This window comes from Malaclemys terrapin, chromosome 3 (genome assembly GCF_027887155.1).
Source record: "Malaclemys terrapin pileata isolate rMalTer1 chromosome 3, rMalTer1.hap1, whole genome shotgun sequence".
Classification (NCBI taxonomy): Eukaryota; Metazoa; Chordata; order Testudines; family Emydidae; genus Malaclemys; species Malaclemys terrapin.
In genome coordinates, this window is record NC_071507.1 from 1,283,143 (window position 1) to 1,303,912 (window position 20,770).

Genomic DNA, 20,770 nt, shown 5'->3' on the forward strand with positions numbered 1-20,770 from the left:
AACAACTTCAGTTTAATATTTTAGCTTCTACCCAGAGAATGAGCATATGGTTGCTTTAATTGCTGTTGCACAACTGACCTGGAATGTAGCACTGCTGCATGGCAGGATGGCACTTGCACATCACCATTGATCTCCGTGGATTGCTCTTCAAGAACTGGAATGAGAACCAGAATCTGAAATTCAGCCTGAGTCTTCAACTTTTCTTCCTTGCGTGTTTGCACAAATAAAAAATCCATAGATCTACAAAATAGGTTTCAAAGTGTGGGCATAAACACTGATATAAATCAGAACTAGCATATAATTATTCAAATATAACTGTGTTAAAAAAATAATTACGTAAGTGATGAACTATGCTTAATGAAGTGACTATTCGCCAAGATGGTCAGGGATATGACTCCATACTCCAGGTGCCCCTAAGCCTCCAATTGTCAGAAGCTGCGACTGGATGACCGGATGGATCATTCGAAATTGCCCTGTTGTATTCGTTCCCTCTGAAGCATCTGGCGTTGGCTACTGTCAGAAGACAGGATACTGGACTAGATGGACAACTGCTCTGACCAATATGGCTGCTGTTATGTTAAGTCTTACTGGTGCAAAATTGTGTAAGTGAAATCAGAATCAGGCCCCAAAACATCTTCAGTAAAGCTGCAGTCACACACTAAGATGGAAGGAAAAAGTAGATTAACGTGACACTGTCTATTTTAACCGTCTGCATTGTATAAACAACTTATTGATATCAGGAAAATATTTAACGTGTATGTTGGCACAGTTTGTACTGCATGACTACCAGTAAAATGAAACTTCATTTTCAATCAAACTGTAAAAAGTGTGAGGAGAATCCTATTGAAATAATGTTAACTGTGTGTTCTGTGATACAGGGTCTGCATTTTTACACTGCACGCTCCCAGGAAAGTTGTTCTCACTCAGTGATACAGTTCAGTTTGAGATAAAGAAGGTGTGGTGTGAAGTGCAGTTATTTTAACCCTGTATGTAAGCCAAATCTTGTTAGTGCCCCCTCCGAACTCCTGAGGGGCTGGCTTGTACCACTTACATCTCATAACTTCTTTCTTGAGAGTAGGTAAAAAGATAGAGAAAGAAAAGTGGCTCTTCCTTCTACTTCTTGCTTGTGGCTGTTGCTTTCCTGAATCTTTTTAAGGTATGTCTACACTGGCAGAGTTACAGCGCTGGCTGTTACAGCGCCGCTCAGAGCGCTGAAGGGAAACTGCTGTTGTGTGTTCACACTGTCAGCTGCCTGTGCAATAGCATGTTCACACTTGCAGTGGTATTCAGAACGGTGCACTCTGGGCAGCTATCCCACAGAGCATGTCTTCCCCTTCTGCCACTAGAAGTTGTGGGAAGGCGGAGGGGTCATGGGGCATCCTAGGTCCTGTCCCAATGCCCCGTGATGCATTGCTTCGCATTCCAGCAATCCCTGTGCTTCCATCCACATTTGGCGCCGTCTTTCAATGGTTTGTGTACTGTGCGCTCTGCCTCTTCGGTCTGCAGGAATGGATCCCACGCTGCTGACCAATATGCTGCTCGCTCTGACTAACATGTCATGAGTGGCAGTGGAGTTATTCCTTAAACTACAAAGGCAAGAGGAGGGCAACATTGATCTCGCCATGTGTAGTAGCTACAACATGAGATTGCTTGTGGCATTCACAGAGGTGCTGACCACAGGGGAACACTGCTTTTGGGCTCAGGAAACAAGCACTAAGTGGTGGGATCACATCGTCATGCATGTCTGGGATGATGAGCAGTGGCTGCAGAACTTTCAGATGAGGAAAGCCACATTCATGGGATTGTGTGATGAGCTCGCCCTAGCACTGTGGCGCAATGACACGAGAATGAGCAGTGCCCTGTCGCTGGAGAAGCACGTGGCAATTGCACTGTGGAAACTGGCTACTCCAGACTGCTACTGATCAGTCACTAACCAGTTCAGAGTGGGAAAGTCGACTGTTGGACTCGTGTTGACGGAAGTGTGCAGGGCCATTAATCACATCCTGCTCTGAAAGACCATGAATCTGGGCAACATGCGTGACATTGGACGGCTTTGCACAAATGGGCTTCCTAACTGCGGGGGGGCGATAGATGGGACGCATATTCCAATTCTGGTACCAGACCACCTAGCCATCAAGTACATTAATCGCAAGAGGTAGTTCTCAATGGTTCTCCAGGCGCTTGTGGATCACCGTGGACATTTCATGGACATTAACACAGGCTGGTCCAGAAAGGTGCATGATGCATGCATCTTTCGGAACACTGGTCTGTTCCCTGCAAGAAGGGACTTTCTTCCCAGACCAGAAGATCACTGTAGGGGAAGTCGAAATGCCCATTGTGATCCTGGGAGACCATGACTACCCCTTAATGCCGTGGCTTATGAAGCCATACACGGGGAACCTTGACAGCAGCAAGGAGCGGTTCAACAACAGGCTGAGCAAGTGCAGAATAGCTGTTGAGTGCTTTTGGCCATTTAAAGGCCCACTGGTGCTGCCTGTATTGGAGGCTGGACCTGGCCGATTACACTAGGCTTATAGCTGCATGCTGTATGCTCCATAATATTTGTGAAGGGAAGGGTGAAAGCTAGAGACCAGAGTTATTAGAGGGGCGCAGCGCGGGGCTATAAGGATCAGGGATGCCTTGAGGCAGCAATTTGAAGTTGAAAGCCACTAATTGTTGCAGTGCTCGGGAGTGCAGTTCTTGTAATGCTAGGAGGTGATTGTGATTGGTGCAGACGATGCAGTATGAAGGTATAAGAAATGCCTGTTGCTTTGCAGCGCTCTGTTTGCTTTCAATTAACGGAATAAAGATTGCTTTCAAACCAAAATAATTATTTTATTAAACAACTGGATTGGGGAGAGAAACAAAACACATCAGCACTGAGGGGGTTGGGGGCAGGGAGGGTCGCAGGAGGAGGTGGGGTCCCAGAAGGTTAAATATTTGTGTATGTCCAGGTATCATATATAACCTTCTCCTGTGGAGTACAGTGCAGCAGGTACTGTACTTCAGCAGGGCTAAACTGCAGAGGGATGGGTGTTGAGTGCAGTGGGTACTGGGAGTCCGCAGTGCTGGACTGTGACGGGGCAGGAGTGGAATGCAGCGGGTACAGACTGGAGCCAAGAGGTTGATAAGAGTGTGTTGGCGGTGTCTGGGGGGCGCATGGGAAAGAGTTTTGCAACAGCGGCTGCAGGGGAGGGTGGGCGTGGAGCTGCTTGGTTTGCAGCGCTAGTAGCGCCTGGAGCGTGTCCGCTTGGCACTCTGTAACATTTAAGAGCCGCTCCGTGGCTTCGTTCTGGTGCACAGCATTCTCCTTTTGGTCCCTCCTCTCAATGTCCCGCCACTCCTTCAATTCTTGTTTTTCAGCCGTGGAGTGCATCATGACTTCACGCAGAAAGGTCATATCTGTGAAGCCAAAATGCAACATTTTACAGAAGCAGTATTGTTTGGAACACACAGACTACTGATTTAAAACACTGCCACTATTCCTATACTGGTCACTAACTGGCTGACCCCAGGCAAGCACACTTGAGCCACAAGACACCCCAAAATGGTGAGGAGCCACAGGGGCAGGGGAATCAGTGTTCCAGGAGCGTACTGTACACTGGGCACGTGGCTCTTGGGGAGAGCCAGCACTGTAGGGGGGGCCCTTATAATCATTCCTGTCCCCACATTTTCCCCAGGCTGTGTTCATTATGGAAGATACCTTGCTGCTGAAGGTGAGCAGGGAATCAAGGGAGGGTCTTCTCCAAGACTGCGGCTTCCGCCCTGGCCCTTATGCGGCTCACCTGTGTGCAGCAATGGTGTTCCCCCTCGCCCCAGTGACCGCAGAGTGGTGCGGGAAAGTTACTCTTAATGGGGCAAGAAACAAAGCAGCTCTGCCAAAGAACCTGCGTCAGCAGATTGCCCAGTATCGCCATGAGAGTTTCCTGGAGATCTCTGAGGCAGATTCCTGTGAAGTGAGGGAGTCCATCAACAGCCTGTTCTGCCGCTCAGACTAGGCATGTGGTGGTACACGCATCATACAGACACAAGCCTGCTTTCTGCAACCCTCCTGCCCCAACAACTCGCTTCAGCGATTCCCCAAATCAAAGCCACTTACCAGGAGCCTCGGTTTGCGCTTCACCAAGCTCCAACAGCTGTGACTGGCTAGGCTCCTCTGGGGTAGAAAAGAGCTCCCAGCTGCAGGCATCTCTGACCTCTGAATTGTCCTCTGCCTCTGGGCTCCCCTCCTCCTTCTCCACATCCTTGTCCAAGATTTCCTCCTCCAGACTCAGTCCACTCTCAACTGGCATGCGAGCCACTGAAGTATCCACAGTGGCCTTCTCAGTGGGGGTGGGGTTGCCACTGGGTATTGCATCCAGCTCTTTGTAGAACCGGCAGCTCATGGGCTCAGCACCGGAGTGGCGGTTTGCCTCTTGCGCCTTGTGGTAGGCGTTCTGCAGCTCCTTCACTTTGACCCTGCACTGCAGTGTGTCCCGGTCATGGCCCCTTTCTGTCATGCATCTAGAAATCTGTCTGTAGGTATCATAATTCCTATGGCTGGTGCACAGCTGGGACCGGACAGCCTCTCCCAAATGCTGATGATGTCCAGCAGCTCAGCATTACTCCAAGATGGGGATTTCCTGGTGCGTGGATCAGGCCTCGTCCGTTGGAAAGATGCGCTGAGACCACTGCATGTATCACCAAGCAAAGGAGACTTTCAAAATTCCCAAGGAATTTAAAGGGTGGGGATGATTGGTCACCTGAGGGCAGGGCAGTAGAGTTCAAATAGGTGACCAGAGAGGCAAGAGCAGGCATAGTAGGATACCTCCTGGAGGCCAATCGCAGCTCTGTAATTGACCAGGGTGTCTACACTGGCACCACAGCGCTGTACTCCTGGTGCAGAAAGCTCTACACCTCTCATCGGGGCGGCTTTTTACAGAGCTGCAACTGCACAGTTTCTGCGCACTAAGTGGCTTGGCATCGTGTACGTCTCAGGAGTTATAACACAGAAAGTGCTTTACTGTGCAGAAACTTGCCAGGTAGACAAGGCCTTAATGTGGTTGGATTTGAGAGTCCTTTGGTTTGGGGGTTAATTAGGAACAGAAGCATACAGTCACAGAACAGAGGACTGACCACTTGTGGAAACTCTCACAGTATCGGTTTCAGGTGAGGAGCAGACAGTGGAAGCAGATGAATTTCTAAACAGCTAAAATCCTGCTTTCATGCATAGATCCTGACTCCCTGCAAATACACAGAATGGCACTGAGAATTTCAGCTGCAAAGCCTGCCAGGTAGTCTTGGTGGCTGTTGTGACCAAGTATCTTCTGTTTAAAAGAGAGAGAACTTTTTCCATGACAACATTTTCCTTACAATGTAAGCCTACAAAATACACTTTTAATAGCTCAGTACAGTAATATGAAGAGTTCTTGTTAATTCATGTATAAAGTAACACCTGTTTCTAAATATTATATTTCCAGAACATTAGCTTTAATGAGGTACTTCGTCTTATCATTGTTACTATTCTGTTGGTTGGAAGTGGAATTTAGATTACATTTTATGGGGTTGGGACGTTATTTCATGTTGGTTGTGTTATGTGCCCTGTGTTCTTAACTTGTAGTAGTGTTGTGGGGTTTGTAAGACTTGGGTGTCTCATTTACATTAAAAGACCACCCTGGAAGCGGTTCTGTCTGGGAAAGCTGTGCAGTTAATGAAATCTATTGGGTTCAAGTAAAATACAAAGTATTTAAAAGCAAGTATTGTCTCTAAATGCTAACAGGCTTTTAAACCTTAATTCTGGAAAGGTAGTTTCCTTAGATGTTACATAAGATTAACATTACAAATGTATAGCTTTATTTCTAAGATGCACATTTTTGTAAAAGTGCAATAAAAAAAAAAAAAATTAATGGAGATATCCCATCTCCTAGAACTGGAAGGGACCTTGAAAGGTCATCGAGTCCAGCCCCTGCCTTCACTAGCAGGACCAAGTACTGATTTTGCCCCAGATCCCCAAGTGGCCCCCTCAAGGATTGAACTCACAACCCTGGGTTTAGCAGGCCAATGCTCAAACCACTGAGCTATCCCTCCCCCCCTAAATGTTCCTAAAGCTTCATGCAAGAAATCGGCTAGTACTAAAAGTACTGTAGAAATAAGTAGTAATTGTGTGGGTCAGCTGCTGAATCCTTCTCACATGGCACATTCCTAAAGGTTTAACAGTGAAGAAAAGAATCTTCTAGTATAAACTGAGGTTAATGGTATTATACATGGCAGTTGAACTAATCTTAATAGCAGTATTCAAGATCAACTATAAAAACGGGCATATAGTACTCCATGGACAAAACTTAAAGAATGGAAATGGAGACATCTGTGGAGCATTCAGACACTACACGAGGAATCTTGATTGTATGAGGAGATGTATGGAGTGTGAAGAGGATTTAAGTTGGCTGATCTAAGGCCTTGGCTACACTGGAGCTGTACAGCGCTGCAACTTGCTGCGCTCAGGGGTGTGAAAACACCTCTCCCCCCCCCCCCCCCCAGTGCAGCGCTGTAAAGCACCAGTGTAATCAGCGCTGCACGCTATTCCCCTCGGAGAGGTGGAGCTCTTGCGGCGCTGGCGGCGCGACTACACTCGTGCGGCAGCGCTGTGAATCCCCAAGTGTAGCCAAGGCCTTATAGAATGTGAATAAGCAAGAATAACATGCCATTTAAGTACTTTGCATTGCAGGCATACCATTCTTTTGGTCCTTTTTTGTTAACCAAATATCCTACTAGACTATTCTGTAGTACAAAATACATGATTAGCTTCCCATTTTTATAGAGCATTAGAACTGGCTAGATGTGGAGTTCAAAGAATTTAAAAGTAATCCATTATTATACTTGCTTGGGGTCCCTGTGTCAGCTCTGTGACTGTAATGTTTCTATTTCTAAAAAAGACCCGAGGAAACTGACCATATACTTTCTTAGATGCCCAAAATAAACTGGGGGGAAGTTTCCATGTATTGGTTATAGTGATATTATGGTCCTATAATAGTAGGTTAGTAAATCTTCAAACAGAAGCATGATTAAGGTGACTGTCCCTTCAAATGAAAACAAGGTTTTAAAGACTATAAAGGGCAGTGACAAAGGGTTGCTGTGTGTATATAACTATATAGAAAAGTGAAGGTCAGAAATAATTACAGCAATATTAGATTAGAATCTCAAACTCACCTGGTTGACTGATGGAAAAGAGGGGAACAGTCAGCTCCTCTTGTCTTCCTTTCATAGTTCTTGCCATCTTGTCATTCTCTTCCACATTATTAATTCTTAAAAAAGGGTGTTAAAAGGAAAGTCTACACTTCAAATGATGCAGCAACGCAGCGACACTTGTCCAGCTGCAATTCTGTAGTGTTTCAGTGAAGATGCTACTACACTGATGGGGAAAACTTCTCCCATTGGTGTAGTGTTAATCCACCTCCGCAAGAGGCAGTAGCTATGGCACTGGGAGAAGTCTCCTATCAACATTGTGTTATCTACACTGGGAGTTAAGTGTGTATAACACACCTGAGTGACATAGTTATACTGACATAAGTTGCTGGTGTAGACCAAGCCTAACAAAAATGTACATTGTATGTAAACATAAATTGTATTAGCGTCATCCATGCCACCAACTGTTTACAAAGTTGGTTTAAATTGTAGTGTAAACAGGACTTAATGGAGTGAAACTGAGATGATCCTGGAGAACTTCAATACCTTTATCATGAGGAAATGCTTCATGCAGGAGCAGCATAAGAATTTCTCTTTGCACCCATGTGGGGAAGCGTAGGGGACCCAGGAAAAGGAAATTTGCTTGTTTTGGCTGCAATTCTCTCGATCTTGAGTAGTCCTCTGGGAGGCCAGATTGATTTAAATCACCAAGTGGAAAGCCTCGATTTAAATAATCAACTTTAATCAGCTTTTCCATTTGAACTTCAGTTTTCTTCTAAAGAAAGGTGCATTCTCATTAGTTGTAAATCAATGTTTTAATAGCTTTCTCAACCAAATAGCCTTTACACTATTTTTGGAACTTCTTTTTACTACCTAGGAGGATACGCTATAACTATATACATTCATTTAAGCAGTTATATAGCTTAATATTTTCAGATTCTAAAATGTACGTTTTCGGTATGTTAGAAAATGGTGAATGATATATTGCTCACTTACTAGATATGTAACTTTTTGCTGATGAATTGTCAAGCTGTGTTAAGATGGTAACTGTGTAATTAAATTCCAAACAGCATATAAGACTTATTTTTATTAAACAAAACAACCTTAAATGTTTTGAATATAGAAACTTCTCTTATCAAAATGTTTCACATGTACAACTACATGATTTATTAAACAGGATTAACTATATTCCGTGAATTAAACTGATTATTTCATCTTAGCCTGGGAAATTTTTCAATTATGCCTAAGTGAAAGTGATTGGAGCTTAAGTTCCTACTCACCTAAGTCTTTTGAAAATGAGACGGTCTCCTAGGACCTAGGTCACTTAGGCTGACCTACTGTGCCATATTTATAAAGCTTGACCTCAAAAGTTAGATGTTTCCCCAATTCTTTTGTTAGATAGAAAAGCAGCCTTTACCTCGTTTTTTTGATGAGACACTCAGGGATTCAAGAAAAATGTATTTAATAAATCAAAAAATCCAATTTAAATAAAAATCATTAACTTTTATTCACCCTCTTCTCTGTTGATACTGGAAGAACTTATGCTGTTCCTTCCAACATACAGCTTTCTCCCCCTCATCTACCAAAAGTTAACCTGGTAGTTTAACTAACATTGGTTTACCACAACCAGTTATTTAAAATTCATCTTTGTCTAGGAAAAATCAGGATGATCAACTTTTCCTGTTGGACAATCAGATACAGAATCCAAGTTGGCCTTGGACAAGTAACAAATTTCAATACAATCCCAGTTTGATAATGCATACTATTAACTCTACTTCCACGTACAAGAAATTGGTTGCCTGAGGTTTGGACAAATTCTGCTTGCCTTCCCAATGTGTATGTGCTTATGGGATCTGACCGCTTCTGGAGGCAGTAAACAAGACACTTTTGGGGACAGGGGAACTTGAGATGCTGCATTTTTTCTTCCCCATTCACATGTCTTAACTTACAATAGTATTTCCCAGAACAGCATCATGCAGCTTGGCACTGTCCTGGTGGAGCTCATTCTAGGTGAGAAGGAAGAGAAACAAACTTTAAGTTTGTCACTGTCTCCTCCTTCCCCACCCCCAACCCTCAAAAAACCAAACCAAACTTGCCTCTTCAGCAGTAGAGGAACATAATTCTCAGCTGCTTGATCCATAGGATGTCCCCAAAACAGGAAGTGCATAGTGAAATTTGACTGGGTTTGTGTCACATTTCATGCCGCTACAGTCTTTGCAAATACTTACTATAGCATTTTTCCGAGGCCCAACTTGTGTGGAAGCGAACTGCTGAATATATCGAGGTGGGGAGGAGTGTTAACTTTTGCCACCTATCCTGCAGTAATGTACTGTCTGCAGAAAAGTCTCCTGCATTTCCGCCTCAATTAAAAAACACAACAAAATACCAGTTTTCCAATATTTCCATTTAGTGGGAAACTCTTCCGCTGCCATTGTATACACACTTTTCAATAAACAGACCTTCGATTTCTTTTGTCTAATTAGCTATGACACTTGGGTTTCTAGGTCACCAGAATATCTTCTCTCTCCCCATTCCCTTGTGGGCATGCAGCTTCAGGTACTTTGCCTTTTTATGGTTTTATATAATCAATCCAGAATTAACAAACATAAGAAACAGAAATTCTGTAATTAGAAAGGGATGGGGGGGGTGGCGTTAAATATTCATTTCCCCCTTATTCTTGTTGGATTTCCAAACAAATCTTTGGAACTTAACTCATCTGTCCTATTTATAGCAGAAATATTCAAAACACTTAATTATTTCTGGCCTTAAAATGAGCTACTTGGCAGCATTTGCTAGTCAGCAATAGAAAGGCAGTGATGCGTAGAAGTCTGCAGTGTGCCATAACTTTCATGTGAACCTTGCTGTGAATTTACAAAATGAGACAACTGGAAAAAAGGGGAGATAGCAATTGTTGATTTTAAAAAATCATTTTATCACTTAGGAGTGTAGCAGAACTCTCTCATAACTGAACTATGAAATATTTGTTTCAATATTGTAAATGTGCTTATCAATTAACTAAAGGCAAATAAATTTTATTTGCATCTGTCCCTTAAGAGAACTAGTAACTCTATTAAAATTTCACACATGCCTACACTTTTTCTATTCAGTTCACTACCCCGAAACACTAACCACACTCAGGCCTCTCTCACTAGAGAAAGGGGAGAAACTAAAAATGCCGGTCCTTTAGCTGGGTGAAAAGGTCTGACAAAAGCCTTAAAAATTAAATTATGCTTCTTCACACTATATCAAACACTTCAACAAGAACTAGCTTGGAATCTTAGCTCAAACTTTACATCCAAAAGCTCAAATAGTAAACTTTCTGATCATAATAAATTTCCCTTTAAAAGGGGCCACTATAAACTTTAAAATATATTTGTCTGAAATTTTGGTACCTAGTGAGCTTACAAGCAAAACCCAAGATTACTATGATTGGAAAGTTATTGAGACAAACTTCCCCAGTTTTTTCAGTTGACTGTGCATGTGATAGCACTTTGTGTACTCCCTTTCAGAGTCTTCTGTATCAGCCTTTCCCTTATAAATATCAACATAGGAGCAAAACAACATCTATTTTTTAAAAAGCCAGCACCTCTTATTTAAAAAGGTTATTGTATCAGAAAATTTTTAACTTAAAAGACCCCAAGCAAACTGTTCCTTTAAGCAGTTTTCGTACTAGTATCCCTAAGTAACTTTTTACTGCTAAATTTTGAACTGATTTTACTGACTTCTCATGTAAGGCATCATTTTCCTATAGGCTCCAGAAAGATGGAATTCATGGAGGTCATTCGACACTTACGAAAGCCTGGTGTTAGGAAATAATCCTAGGTTTTGATCTTTTCTTTTGTAACCAGTTCTTGTGGTGGTGAGTGCAGACAAATTCACTCTGTAGTCACTTAATGAAAGACCATTCCTGCCCCAAAGAGACTACAATCTGAATAAACATTAATAAGTGGGAGGGGAAACGTGCACAGAGAAGTGGAGTATTCTGTCTTCTCTTGAGATACAGTGGACCGAACAGTTGGTAAAACCATTGTTTTACAATAATTTCGTTCTGGAAAATTAAAACGCATATAAGGCAAACACTGGATACTGTGACGGTCAGGCCAGAAGGCTACAGGAGAGTGATAGAAGGCAGGTATATTAACCTCAGGTTAAGCAGGTCCCTTTTCCTGGGTAAGGTAACAGGGGCAGTTCCACAACAGGAGCTTGCTGGAACCAATTAAGGCAGGCTAATTGACACCTGGAGCCAATTAATAATAATAATAATTAATGGAGATATCCCATCTCCTAGAACTGGAAGGGACCTTGAAAGGTCATCGAGTCCAGCCCCCTTCCTTCACTAGCAGGACCAAGTACTGATTTTGCCCCAGATCCCTAAGTGGCCCTCTCAAGGATTGAACTCTCAACCCTGGGTTTAGCAGGCCAATGCTCAAACCACTGAGCTATCCCTCCCCCCCATTAAGAAGCTGCTAGAATCCAGTAAGACAGGCAGGCTAATCAGAGCACCTGGTTTAAAAAGGACTTCACTGCAGTCAGTGAGGGGTGTGCGAGGAGCTGGGAGCTGGAGGTGCAAGAAGCTGGGAATGAGTAGGCGTTCTGTTGGAGTACTGAGAAGTACAAGCGTTATCAGACATCAGGAGGAAGGTCCGGTGGTGAGGACAAAGAAGGTGTTGGGAGGAGGCCATGGGGAAGTAGCCCAGGGAGTTGTAGCTGTCACGCAGCTGTTACAGGAGACACTAAAGACAGTTACCGTCCACAGGGCCCTGGGCTGGAACCCGAAGTAGAGGGCTGGCCTGGGTTCCCACCAACTCCCTATTTGATATGAAAGGAGTCGATCTGGACTGTGGGTCCCACTGGAGGGGAAGATCTCTGGCCTGTCCCCTGACCCTTTAGGTGGGCCAGCAGAGACTGGGGGGGATTGTTCTGCTCCTTTTCCCCATGCTGGCCAGTGATGAGGTTAGCCGAATGAACGACAGGTTTGTGCCACTAACAAAAGGAGCCAAACTGAGGACTGCATAAAACCTCTGAGGCAAGCAAATCCGCCAGAAAGCGCAGAACCACCAAGGCAAAGGAGGAACTTTGTCACAACACCAAAATAGTACTAATTGCTCTCAATCAGTTTGTAAGCACCTAGAGGATATAGGGTTATAAGGAATAGCCAGCATGGATTTGTCAAGAACAGATCATACTAAACAATCTAATTTCCGGGTTTGACAGGTTTATTGGGCTGGCTGAGCAGGTGGGAGGTTGAGGGGGAAAGGGAGGGAAGCAGTAGACATGATATATCTTGATTGTAGCAAGGCTTTTGACACAGGCCTACATGACAGTGTTCTGAGCAAACTCGGGAAATGTGGTCTAGATGAAATTACTAGGTGGATGCACGACTGGTTGACAGACCAAAATCAGAGTAGTTAATCAATGGTTCACTTTCAGACTGACAGGGTGTATCTAATGGAGTCTCTTAAGGGTCAGTCTTAGGGCTGGTCTAGTCAATATTTTCATTGATGACTTGGATAATGTAGTGGAGAGTGTGCCTATAAACGTTTCAGATATCAACAAGCTTGGAGGGGTTGCAAACGCATTGGAGGACAGGATTAGAATTCAAAATTGGAAAATAGTCTAAATACAATAAGATGAAATTCAGATAAGTGCATATTACTTCACTAAGAAGGAACCATCAAATGCACAACTGCAAACTGAGGAATAACTAGCTAGGCAGTGGAACTGCAGAAAAGGATCCGGGGGTTATAGTGGATAACATTGAATGAATCAATGTAATGCAGCTGTGAGAGGCTGATATGTAAGAGACTGGAGGTAATTGTCCTGCTCTACTTGTCACAACTGAGGACTCAGCTGAAGTACTGTCCCATTCTGGGCACCACACTAGGAAAGATTTGGAGAGTCCTGAGGAGAGGAGAGAACTATACATATGCAAACTGATTCTGCATCTCCTCCTTGAGTCTGCAAGTAGCGATGGTGCCACCACTGTTCTATAGCTTTGCAAAGCACACTGTTCTATTTCACTGTGGCTATTTAGAATTGCACGGGCAGCTTGACACTGGCAAGAACATCCATTTGCTGTTTGGAAAAGTTATGAGCAGGCATTGGAGTTATTCACTGAGGCAAAAGACACTTCCCCTCCCCACACCACTTTTATTTAAAAAAAAAAAAAAAAGGCTGGTTGAAGAGTTACACTAGTTGAGATGACTTCTCTTCTATCCGTCCTGGCCCTCCTTATGACAGCCATGTGGCTTGTGGGGATAGAAGAGACAAAATTCCTCCTTCTGTTGTGCATCTGTGGTGTGTAAGTGTGGCACTTCAGATTAGAGCCCTGCGCAGGACTTTTTAAAATCCCATTCCCACCTATTCGTGCTGTTATGGCATCAGGTCCTACGGGATCCCAGTCCCACTGCAGGGCTCTACTTCCGATTTTTGTAAGATATTACAAGCCAGAGGCTGAGAAGATAGAGGTCTAAGCATAGTCCAGAGAAAACACTGGAGATTGGTTTTTCATCAGGTTGGTGCTCCTTCACGTCGCTGATGAATGGACTCTTACCCTTGTCTTTTATATCTCCATCTGGCTAGTAGATGTTTGGTAAGTTTTTCAAGACCTGCTGGTAGCCAAGGCCTTTCAGCAGACAAATGCAGCTGGATAATCTCCCCCTCACTTATACCAAGCCAAAAAACAATTTTTTGGGGTGGGGGGAGGAACACCCCCCTCGCTTCCCCCAAGTGCATTTTTGTTCCAGATCTCATCCATGTTGCAAACTCAAGCTGGCAACTTTAGTATCTTGCTCAGCTTTAGTCCTGACTTAGTTAGAATTAACTTTCATAAACGCAAACTCTTAAGTAATGATACTTGATGGACCCATTCCCAGAGTTCAGTTTTGAGGTAGGAAACTAAATCTTTTTTTGTGTATGCCTCCAATTTAAATTCCTGTAGCTATGCCTAATAGTACTAGTACTCAGTTGTGTGGAAAATACTAGCTGCAGAAACTAGGCCAGACCTTACTACTGAACTTGGAAAACTGAATACAATGTCCAAATAGGCAAGTACGTCTCAACAGTGCTGTGGGGGATAGGTGTAAAGGGTTGGCTCTAGAGTGCTATGCGACAAACTCTGTTTATAGATCCCTGGTGGAATAGGCGCTAACACTAACTTAAACAGGTGTTCTCTGCAATACTCATCTTTGATATAGGACAAGAACTATTTAGCTTTGACTCTATCAAGACCCAGAAAATATGCACAGTTATAGGAGTTGAGGAAATCTGAGACTCATATCCTAGGATCTGCCCGACTTCTAAAGTTTGCACATCATCTTCTGTTGATGGAATGAAGACAATATCATGTTTCCTGTGAAATTCAGTTAATCTTGGGACTGTAAGTAGAAAGGTTTTAAAGATCATTCTGTTGCTATGAAAGCTAAGAGGAGAAAGAGCCTTGTGGTAATTATCCATTAAGCTTATTTCTGTAAGAGCCGAGGGAGGTACTGATGCAGGGTGCTCAAAATGAAGTGTAGAGCCTTCAAGGGAAAATGAGGTTCCAGGCAGGAACTTGACTGTTCCCCACTGCTTTGAAAGACTTTTTTCAGAACTATAAATTGAGTACTACCCTTTTTTTATTTAAGTGGGCCATGAGACATCATGTGTTCACATGCTTGGAAGCAGAAATTTCTTATTTTCATAGACTGGAGTGCATGTGTTCTTAGAACTGGATAACAATAGACAGCTCTTGCCAAGAATCAGACGAATGGTCACTATCATGCCACTGGAGTCTTTAGGCTTTGTGGTAAACTACTGAATGTCTTACTATGCCACAAAACCATTGGAATGCATAGGAGCTCTACTCAGAGGTGTCCCTGTCTGAGAGCAGGATCCAGGATACTGTAGGCCTGCCAGAAATGACTTGTCAGAACCAGCAGATGTTGGCTAGGATTCTGCTATCAATGAGTCAAATGGTGGCAGCATCATTTGTTTATACCTAATGATTTGTCCCCACAAGTGACAGCTGTCACTGGATCCTGAGGTACCTGTGAAAGCAACTCATACAAGTACCTGCTGGATTGCATCCTGGTGATGGGAGACCTCTACCTTCTGGGCTTGATTGAGATTATCATTGGACTGTCAGTTGGATCTGGACTTCCACGTTCCTTCAGCTCAAATTGGAATGACCGCAGTGCGCATTATTATGGTTTGACTAAACCCAGTCAAGAGAGCCTCACACCCAAGACGCTTGCTTTCTCTGTGAATTACAGCTACGCACAAATCATCTGGAGATTAGGGCAAACCAGAGCCTATAGGGACCTGGTATTCCACCAGGTGTCACTTAAAGTGAGAGGGAAATAGGATCATGCCTGTGTTCAGAAGCCCTGTTGGTGTGGCATAGCGAGCCGTCTCTCAACACACTTCTAGTGGGAAAGGAGAAGCAAATTAGTGTCAACCCTCAAATGATCCCTGGAACGATTCTTTTAAACAAATCCAAGTAGTACCTGCTGCCCATCCTGAGCACGCTAACTACAGGGACATGCAGCAAGACTTTTCTAGCTGTTCACAACCACCACACCAGGGGCATGTGGTGCTAAATGAGTCAGGTCCTAAATCACTTAGGGCTGTATCTAAGCAAACTGGGAACCAGTGGAACATGCAGTGAGTACTGATGTCTATGGTTATGTCAACACAGCACCCTAAGGCCAGGTCTGTGTGACCCACACCTGCAGACTCAATGTTTCCAAGTCCATGCTTGAGCATCCACACTGCATTGGAAAACCTGACCCTAATGACCATGCTGGCTCGTCCATACAGCAGTACGCAGACCTGCGTCAGAAATTCAGCGTCTGTGGCCATATATTATCATATACAAAGATTCCTAATGCCCTTGCCCGCTGAAGCTGCTCTGGGGCTTGTTTCATAGTGGGCTGTGGGAGAACTTGTCTGTCTGTCCCACCAGAATTGAATGACAGTGTTTTGGGTGGCTTTGGCCTGCCAGCACATTCGGACGAGCCAGTTTGTGTCCGCGCACTCTCAGCAGCCAGAGCCAACATGGATTCTGCCCCAGTGGAAGAACTTCTCTACCTAATGCTCTGTCCTAACTTGGAAAACAGGCGGAGCACCTGCAAGATGCTGGTGGACATTTTGGCCTTTTCTGAGCTGCTAAAGACACCTCTCAAAGGGGCATACTAATGTGCCAGCTGTGACCCAGCTGATGCTGCTCATGCCTGTTGCTTTAGTGGCAGATTCCACCTGCGTAGACTGGCGCTTCTGGAGCAGGGCCACCAGCACAGGCTACTGGGATCACACAGTCACGTTGGGATGACTATCAGTGGATCCAGTACTTCCGAAGGAAGAAGCAGATGTTTCTGGGGATCTGTGATCAGTTAGCCCCTACCCTCCGGTCCCCAGTCACCCACTTGAGGGAGGCCCTCCTGGTGCAGAAGTGGGTAGCTTTAGCAATCTGGAAGCTGGCTACCCCAGACTGCTACAGGTCTGCGGCTAACCAGTTTGAAGTTGGCAACTAAACGCTGAGGATTGTGACAGAGGTTTGTGAAGCGATCAGGACGATGTACCCAAAGGTGGTGGGCATGACAGGTGTTCCTGAAACATTTGCAGGCTTTGATTGAATGGGCTTTCCAACCTGCACCGGGGCCATCGATCGGATCCATGCATATAGATTGCCCTCCACAAGGAGCACGAGTACATAAACCACAAAGTGTATGACTCAGTCATTAGGCAGGTTCATGGACACTAACATGGGATGCACTGGCAGGGGGCGTGATACCAGAGTGCTGGAGATGGGGACTTTACCTTCATTATAAATGGAACACTGTCCCCGCTGTTACTCTAGGGGACACTGCTTACCCATTGTTGCCATAGCTTATGAATCCATACCATGGTTTCAGAGGACCTGGCAAAAGAAGGGTAAGCTGCAGACCCAGTGACTGTAGAATGGTGGTGGAATATGCATTTGAAATCCATTCCTGCTGCCTTCAAAACCGTTTGGATGCCAGTGTAGTCAGTACAGTCTGCATTATTGTGGCTTGCTGTGTTTTGCACATTGTCTGCATGGAGAAGGGGGATCTTTTTGCCAGGAGTGGACTCAAGACACTGCCAGATTTCTGCATAAGTGCACACAACCAGACAGTGCACCTGTGCTGACTGCTGCTGGATCCACATGCACAATTGAAATCAGGGATGCCTTGTGTGCCCACGTAATGGATTTGCACATTGGAGTTTTGAATAAGTCCTTGCATATTGACCTGAATATTTAAAGGAGATAATCTCCAACTTTTGCTAGATCTTCAATTGTAGTGCTCAAGGATAAATGTTAAGGTGAATTTTCAAGGATCAACAAAAGTTTGTGCCTTCTCCCCTTTTCTAGAGAATCTTAAAGATGTGTTTTCTGTTTGGGCTTTTTATACAGTATTGGGAGTACTTAGTCTTGACTTTCTTCACTTGCAGGGGAATCTGAATGAAAGTTTGAGGTTGACCTAGGTTGTAGCACTCTTAGCACCCTGTGATGGAGAAGGCCAATTTTGGTGCTTTCAAGGCTAAGTTGGGACTTGCTGCTATTAATGTCTGTGTGTCTGTATAATGTGAAACTGTGACAAAGATGTGGTGGCCTTTATTCTCTGCTAGGCCAGGAAGAATTGTCCGCTCAAAAAAGAGAAGTTGTTTCTAAATCCTTGACCTTGAAAAGGCCATCTTATTAATGCTTCATTCAAGACACTTAATTTCAAGTGGGGCAAAATCACGTCTGCATTTTGCATGCCCATCTAAATATATTTTAGGATAAGTGCATACATTTATCTTGCCTACTACTTTGTGTTCTCTTAAAATGGATTCTAGCTCTGTATGTTCAATGTTAGCTTATTAACAAGCAGCGTTGAAAATGCAAACTTCCCAATGTACTTAATAATTAAAATCAGTGTTGTGTTGGAATTGGAGTTCATAAATTTCAGCACACAATCTTTTTCAGTATACCTCTGTGAAACACTAGGTAATATTAAGTTAGTACAATTTGGTAACCAAAACTGTCAATCTTCTGTCAATGGAAATGTAGTAGTGTTCTAAAAATAAGTGTTATGTCCTCCTTTAACATAGAAATTAACATAAAAATTGAATTTTTATTTAAGTGAGAAGAGGTAGCAAAGATCCTTGTTTGTGGCAGAAGTTACATTTCCAAAGGTCTTAGAGAGGGTTTCAGAATATTAATGCTGAAAAGATAATTTTGGAATGCGAGACTCCTTTACAATTGAAAGAAAGTTGAGGTGCTAAGATGCAGATGCTGCTCCGCAGCGTATTACATATGGAGCTCTTAAAAATAGACAGTTTTCTGTGTCAGAGAACTTGTGCCGTTGGGGACAAGATCCGTATGAAATGGAGAATATAATTAATTCTGACAACTGGCCCAAGACAACTTACAATACCTGCAAAGTCATCATTCATAGCAATATGATAATGCCTTGACCCATGCGTCATCAAATTAACCATGGAAAAAGTATATGTGCAGTGTTGTAGCCATGTTGGTTCCAGGGTATTAGAGAGACAAGGTAAGTGGGGTAATATCCTTTATTGGACTAACTTCTTTTAGTGAGAGAGACGCTTTCGAGCTACAGGGCTCTTCTTCAGATCTGGCAAAAGTATGTGACCTGTAATTGCATTATTGGAATTCAGAAAAGTGTTATATGTTTAGCTTGATTCACTAATTGTCTTTTCAAATGTTAATTTCTAGATAAGAGTTCGGAGGAGGATGCCCTGGTAGACTCTGATGCCCTGGTTAACTCGGAAGATGAAGCAGATTTGAAGACACCTTGCCCTATACAAATTGTTCTTGCACATGAAGATGACCATAACTTTGAACTTGATGAAGAGGCATTGGAGAACATTTTGCTTCAGGAACACATAAAAGATCTCAATATAGTAGTAGTATCTGTAGCAGGGGCTTTCCGCAAAGGGAAATCGTTTCTACTGGACTTCATGCTTAGATATATGTACAACAAGGTGAGTAGTTGAAGACTCTTCCTGCAGGAATAAATAAGATACCACCTAATTTGCTAGCTCTTTGCTTTGGCGATCTTGTTTATATACCATACTTTCTCTTTATAAAAAAACAAAAACAAAACAACCCTGCCCTTCTGACTCCAGAAATATTGACATGGCATCAAGTTGGTGGAGGCCTTACAGTCATCATGATGGCATTTCTCTGTAATGTGATAACATTTGAATACAGCCTCCAGTCAATTTGAGTATTTCAGGGAATAGTCTGGGCATCAATAACCAGAACCCTGTTGATTTTATGGGAACCTAAAGAGGAAAAATGGAGTATGGCCATCAGATTAGCACAGCTGCAAGCACCGCTGCAATTGTCTCAAAGACTTGGTTGATGATGCTTGTTAATTCCTTGCAGCATAACAATGCCTCTATCTCATCTCCGCTGTGAACACCCTGAATCACTTCTCTCCTAGTCAGAAAGAATAAAGGCAGCGGATGGGGGGAGGAGGGAATAGGGTATCCTGATATGGGGGGAGGCACGGGAGGAATAGGGGTGCACACAGACCTCTGCCATGTGAGAGAGGAAGAAGGAAAAGGGACACACAGCATTTCAGGTCCTGAAATAGAAGGGGGATGGCGGGGTGGCCCACAGGGAGCTTATGGGGAGGAATGGAGAATGCATGGAGCCCCTGCTGGGTGTGGTGAGCACAGCTGACAGAAGCTATGACGTGTGTGATGCACTAGTAATACTGGTCTTCAGTTCTGAAGTGTGTTCAGATATTCTTTGTAAGTATCTTGGTTTCCTACAGTGGCTAGGTTAACTTCCTGTTGGTGTCACAGCAGAAATTGGCATGGAGGAAGGATTTGAGACAGGGTAGTGGCTTCCAGATGAGTTTGGGGAGAATACTGTATGTATAAGGTGCGGCATGGAAGAAGACAGATTTGTGGAGAAGGTGGACTAAGACTATAGCTTCGAATGCCTATCAAACCAGTTCCAAAGAGCTGGCTGATAGCATTTTACTTCTATTGACTGGCAGCTCTCCTCCTTTTAAGATTGTATCTAGCACTTGCTCCCCCTCTCACTCACTTCCTTCATACAAAGGACCTGAAAAATCTTACCAGACACCTGTTAGTCAGAGGACTACGTGAAGATGAGGGACCACACCCAAGTGAGAAATCAAGTTCTCTGCCAGTTGCTGCTTGGAGTGTTTTCCTATCAGACTGCTGTCCTTGGACTCAAGCATTGCCAAATTTTTCTAAAACCACAAGCCCAAATGGATTGTAAAACGAGCCCAAACCATCCCCCTCCTTTGAGAACCAACTGCAAGCATTGAAGATATATTCTCCCTGCTTCCCCCAACATACCCCCTTCTCCCCCTACACACACACTTTGCCAAACCAGATGATCTGAGGGTGCAACACTGCCCCCCGGAAGCCTGTCTGCCATGGCAACTCGCCAAGAGCAATGCCACCCTTCCATGTCGATGGCCTGGCCTGGCCACGGCCCCAGGCTCAGCTGGACAAGTGCTGGTGCTGCCAGGCAAAAACAGCCTAAAACACCCGTAGTCGCTGCGGGAGGACTCAAAGGGTAACTCCAAGTGCCAGCGGGGCACGCAGGGTGTCT

At 44.0% G+C, this 20,770-nt stretch overlaps 1 protein-coding gene across 2 annotated transcripts in view; it reads left to right on the plus strand.

Moving 5' to 3' along the window:
* The window catches only part of ATL2 (atlastin GTPase 2), a 56,623-nt gene that overhangs the window by 6,255 nt on the left and 29,598 nt on the right, over window positions 1-20,770 (plus strand). For both annotated transcript variants that reach the window (XM_054022769.1, XM_054022768.1), the window contains exon 2: window positions 18,887-19,155. In XM_054022769.1, the coding sequence (XP_053878744.1) occupies window positions 18,887-19,155 (269 nt within the window). The remainder of the gene's footprint in view (window positions 1-18,886; window positions 19,156-20,770) is intronic.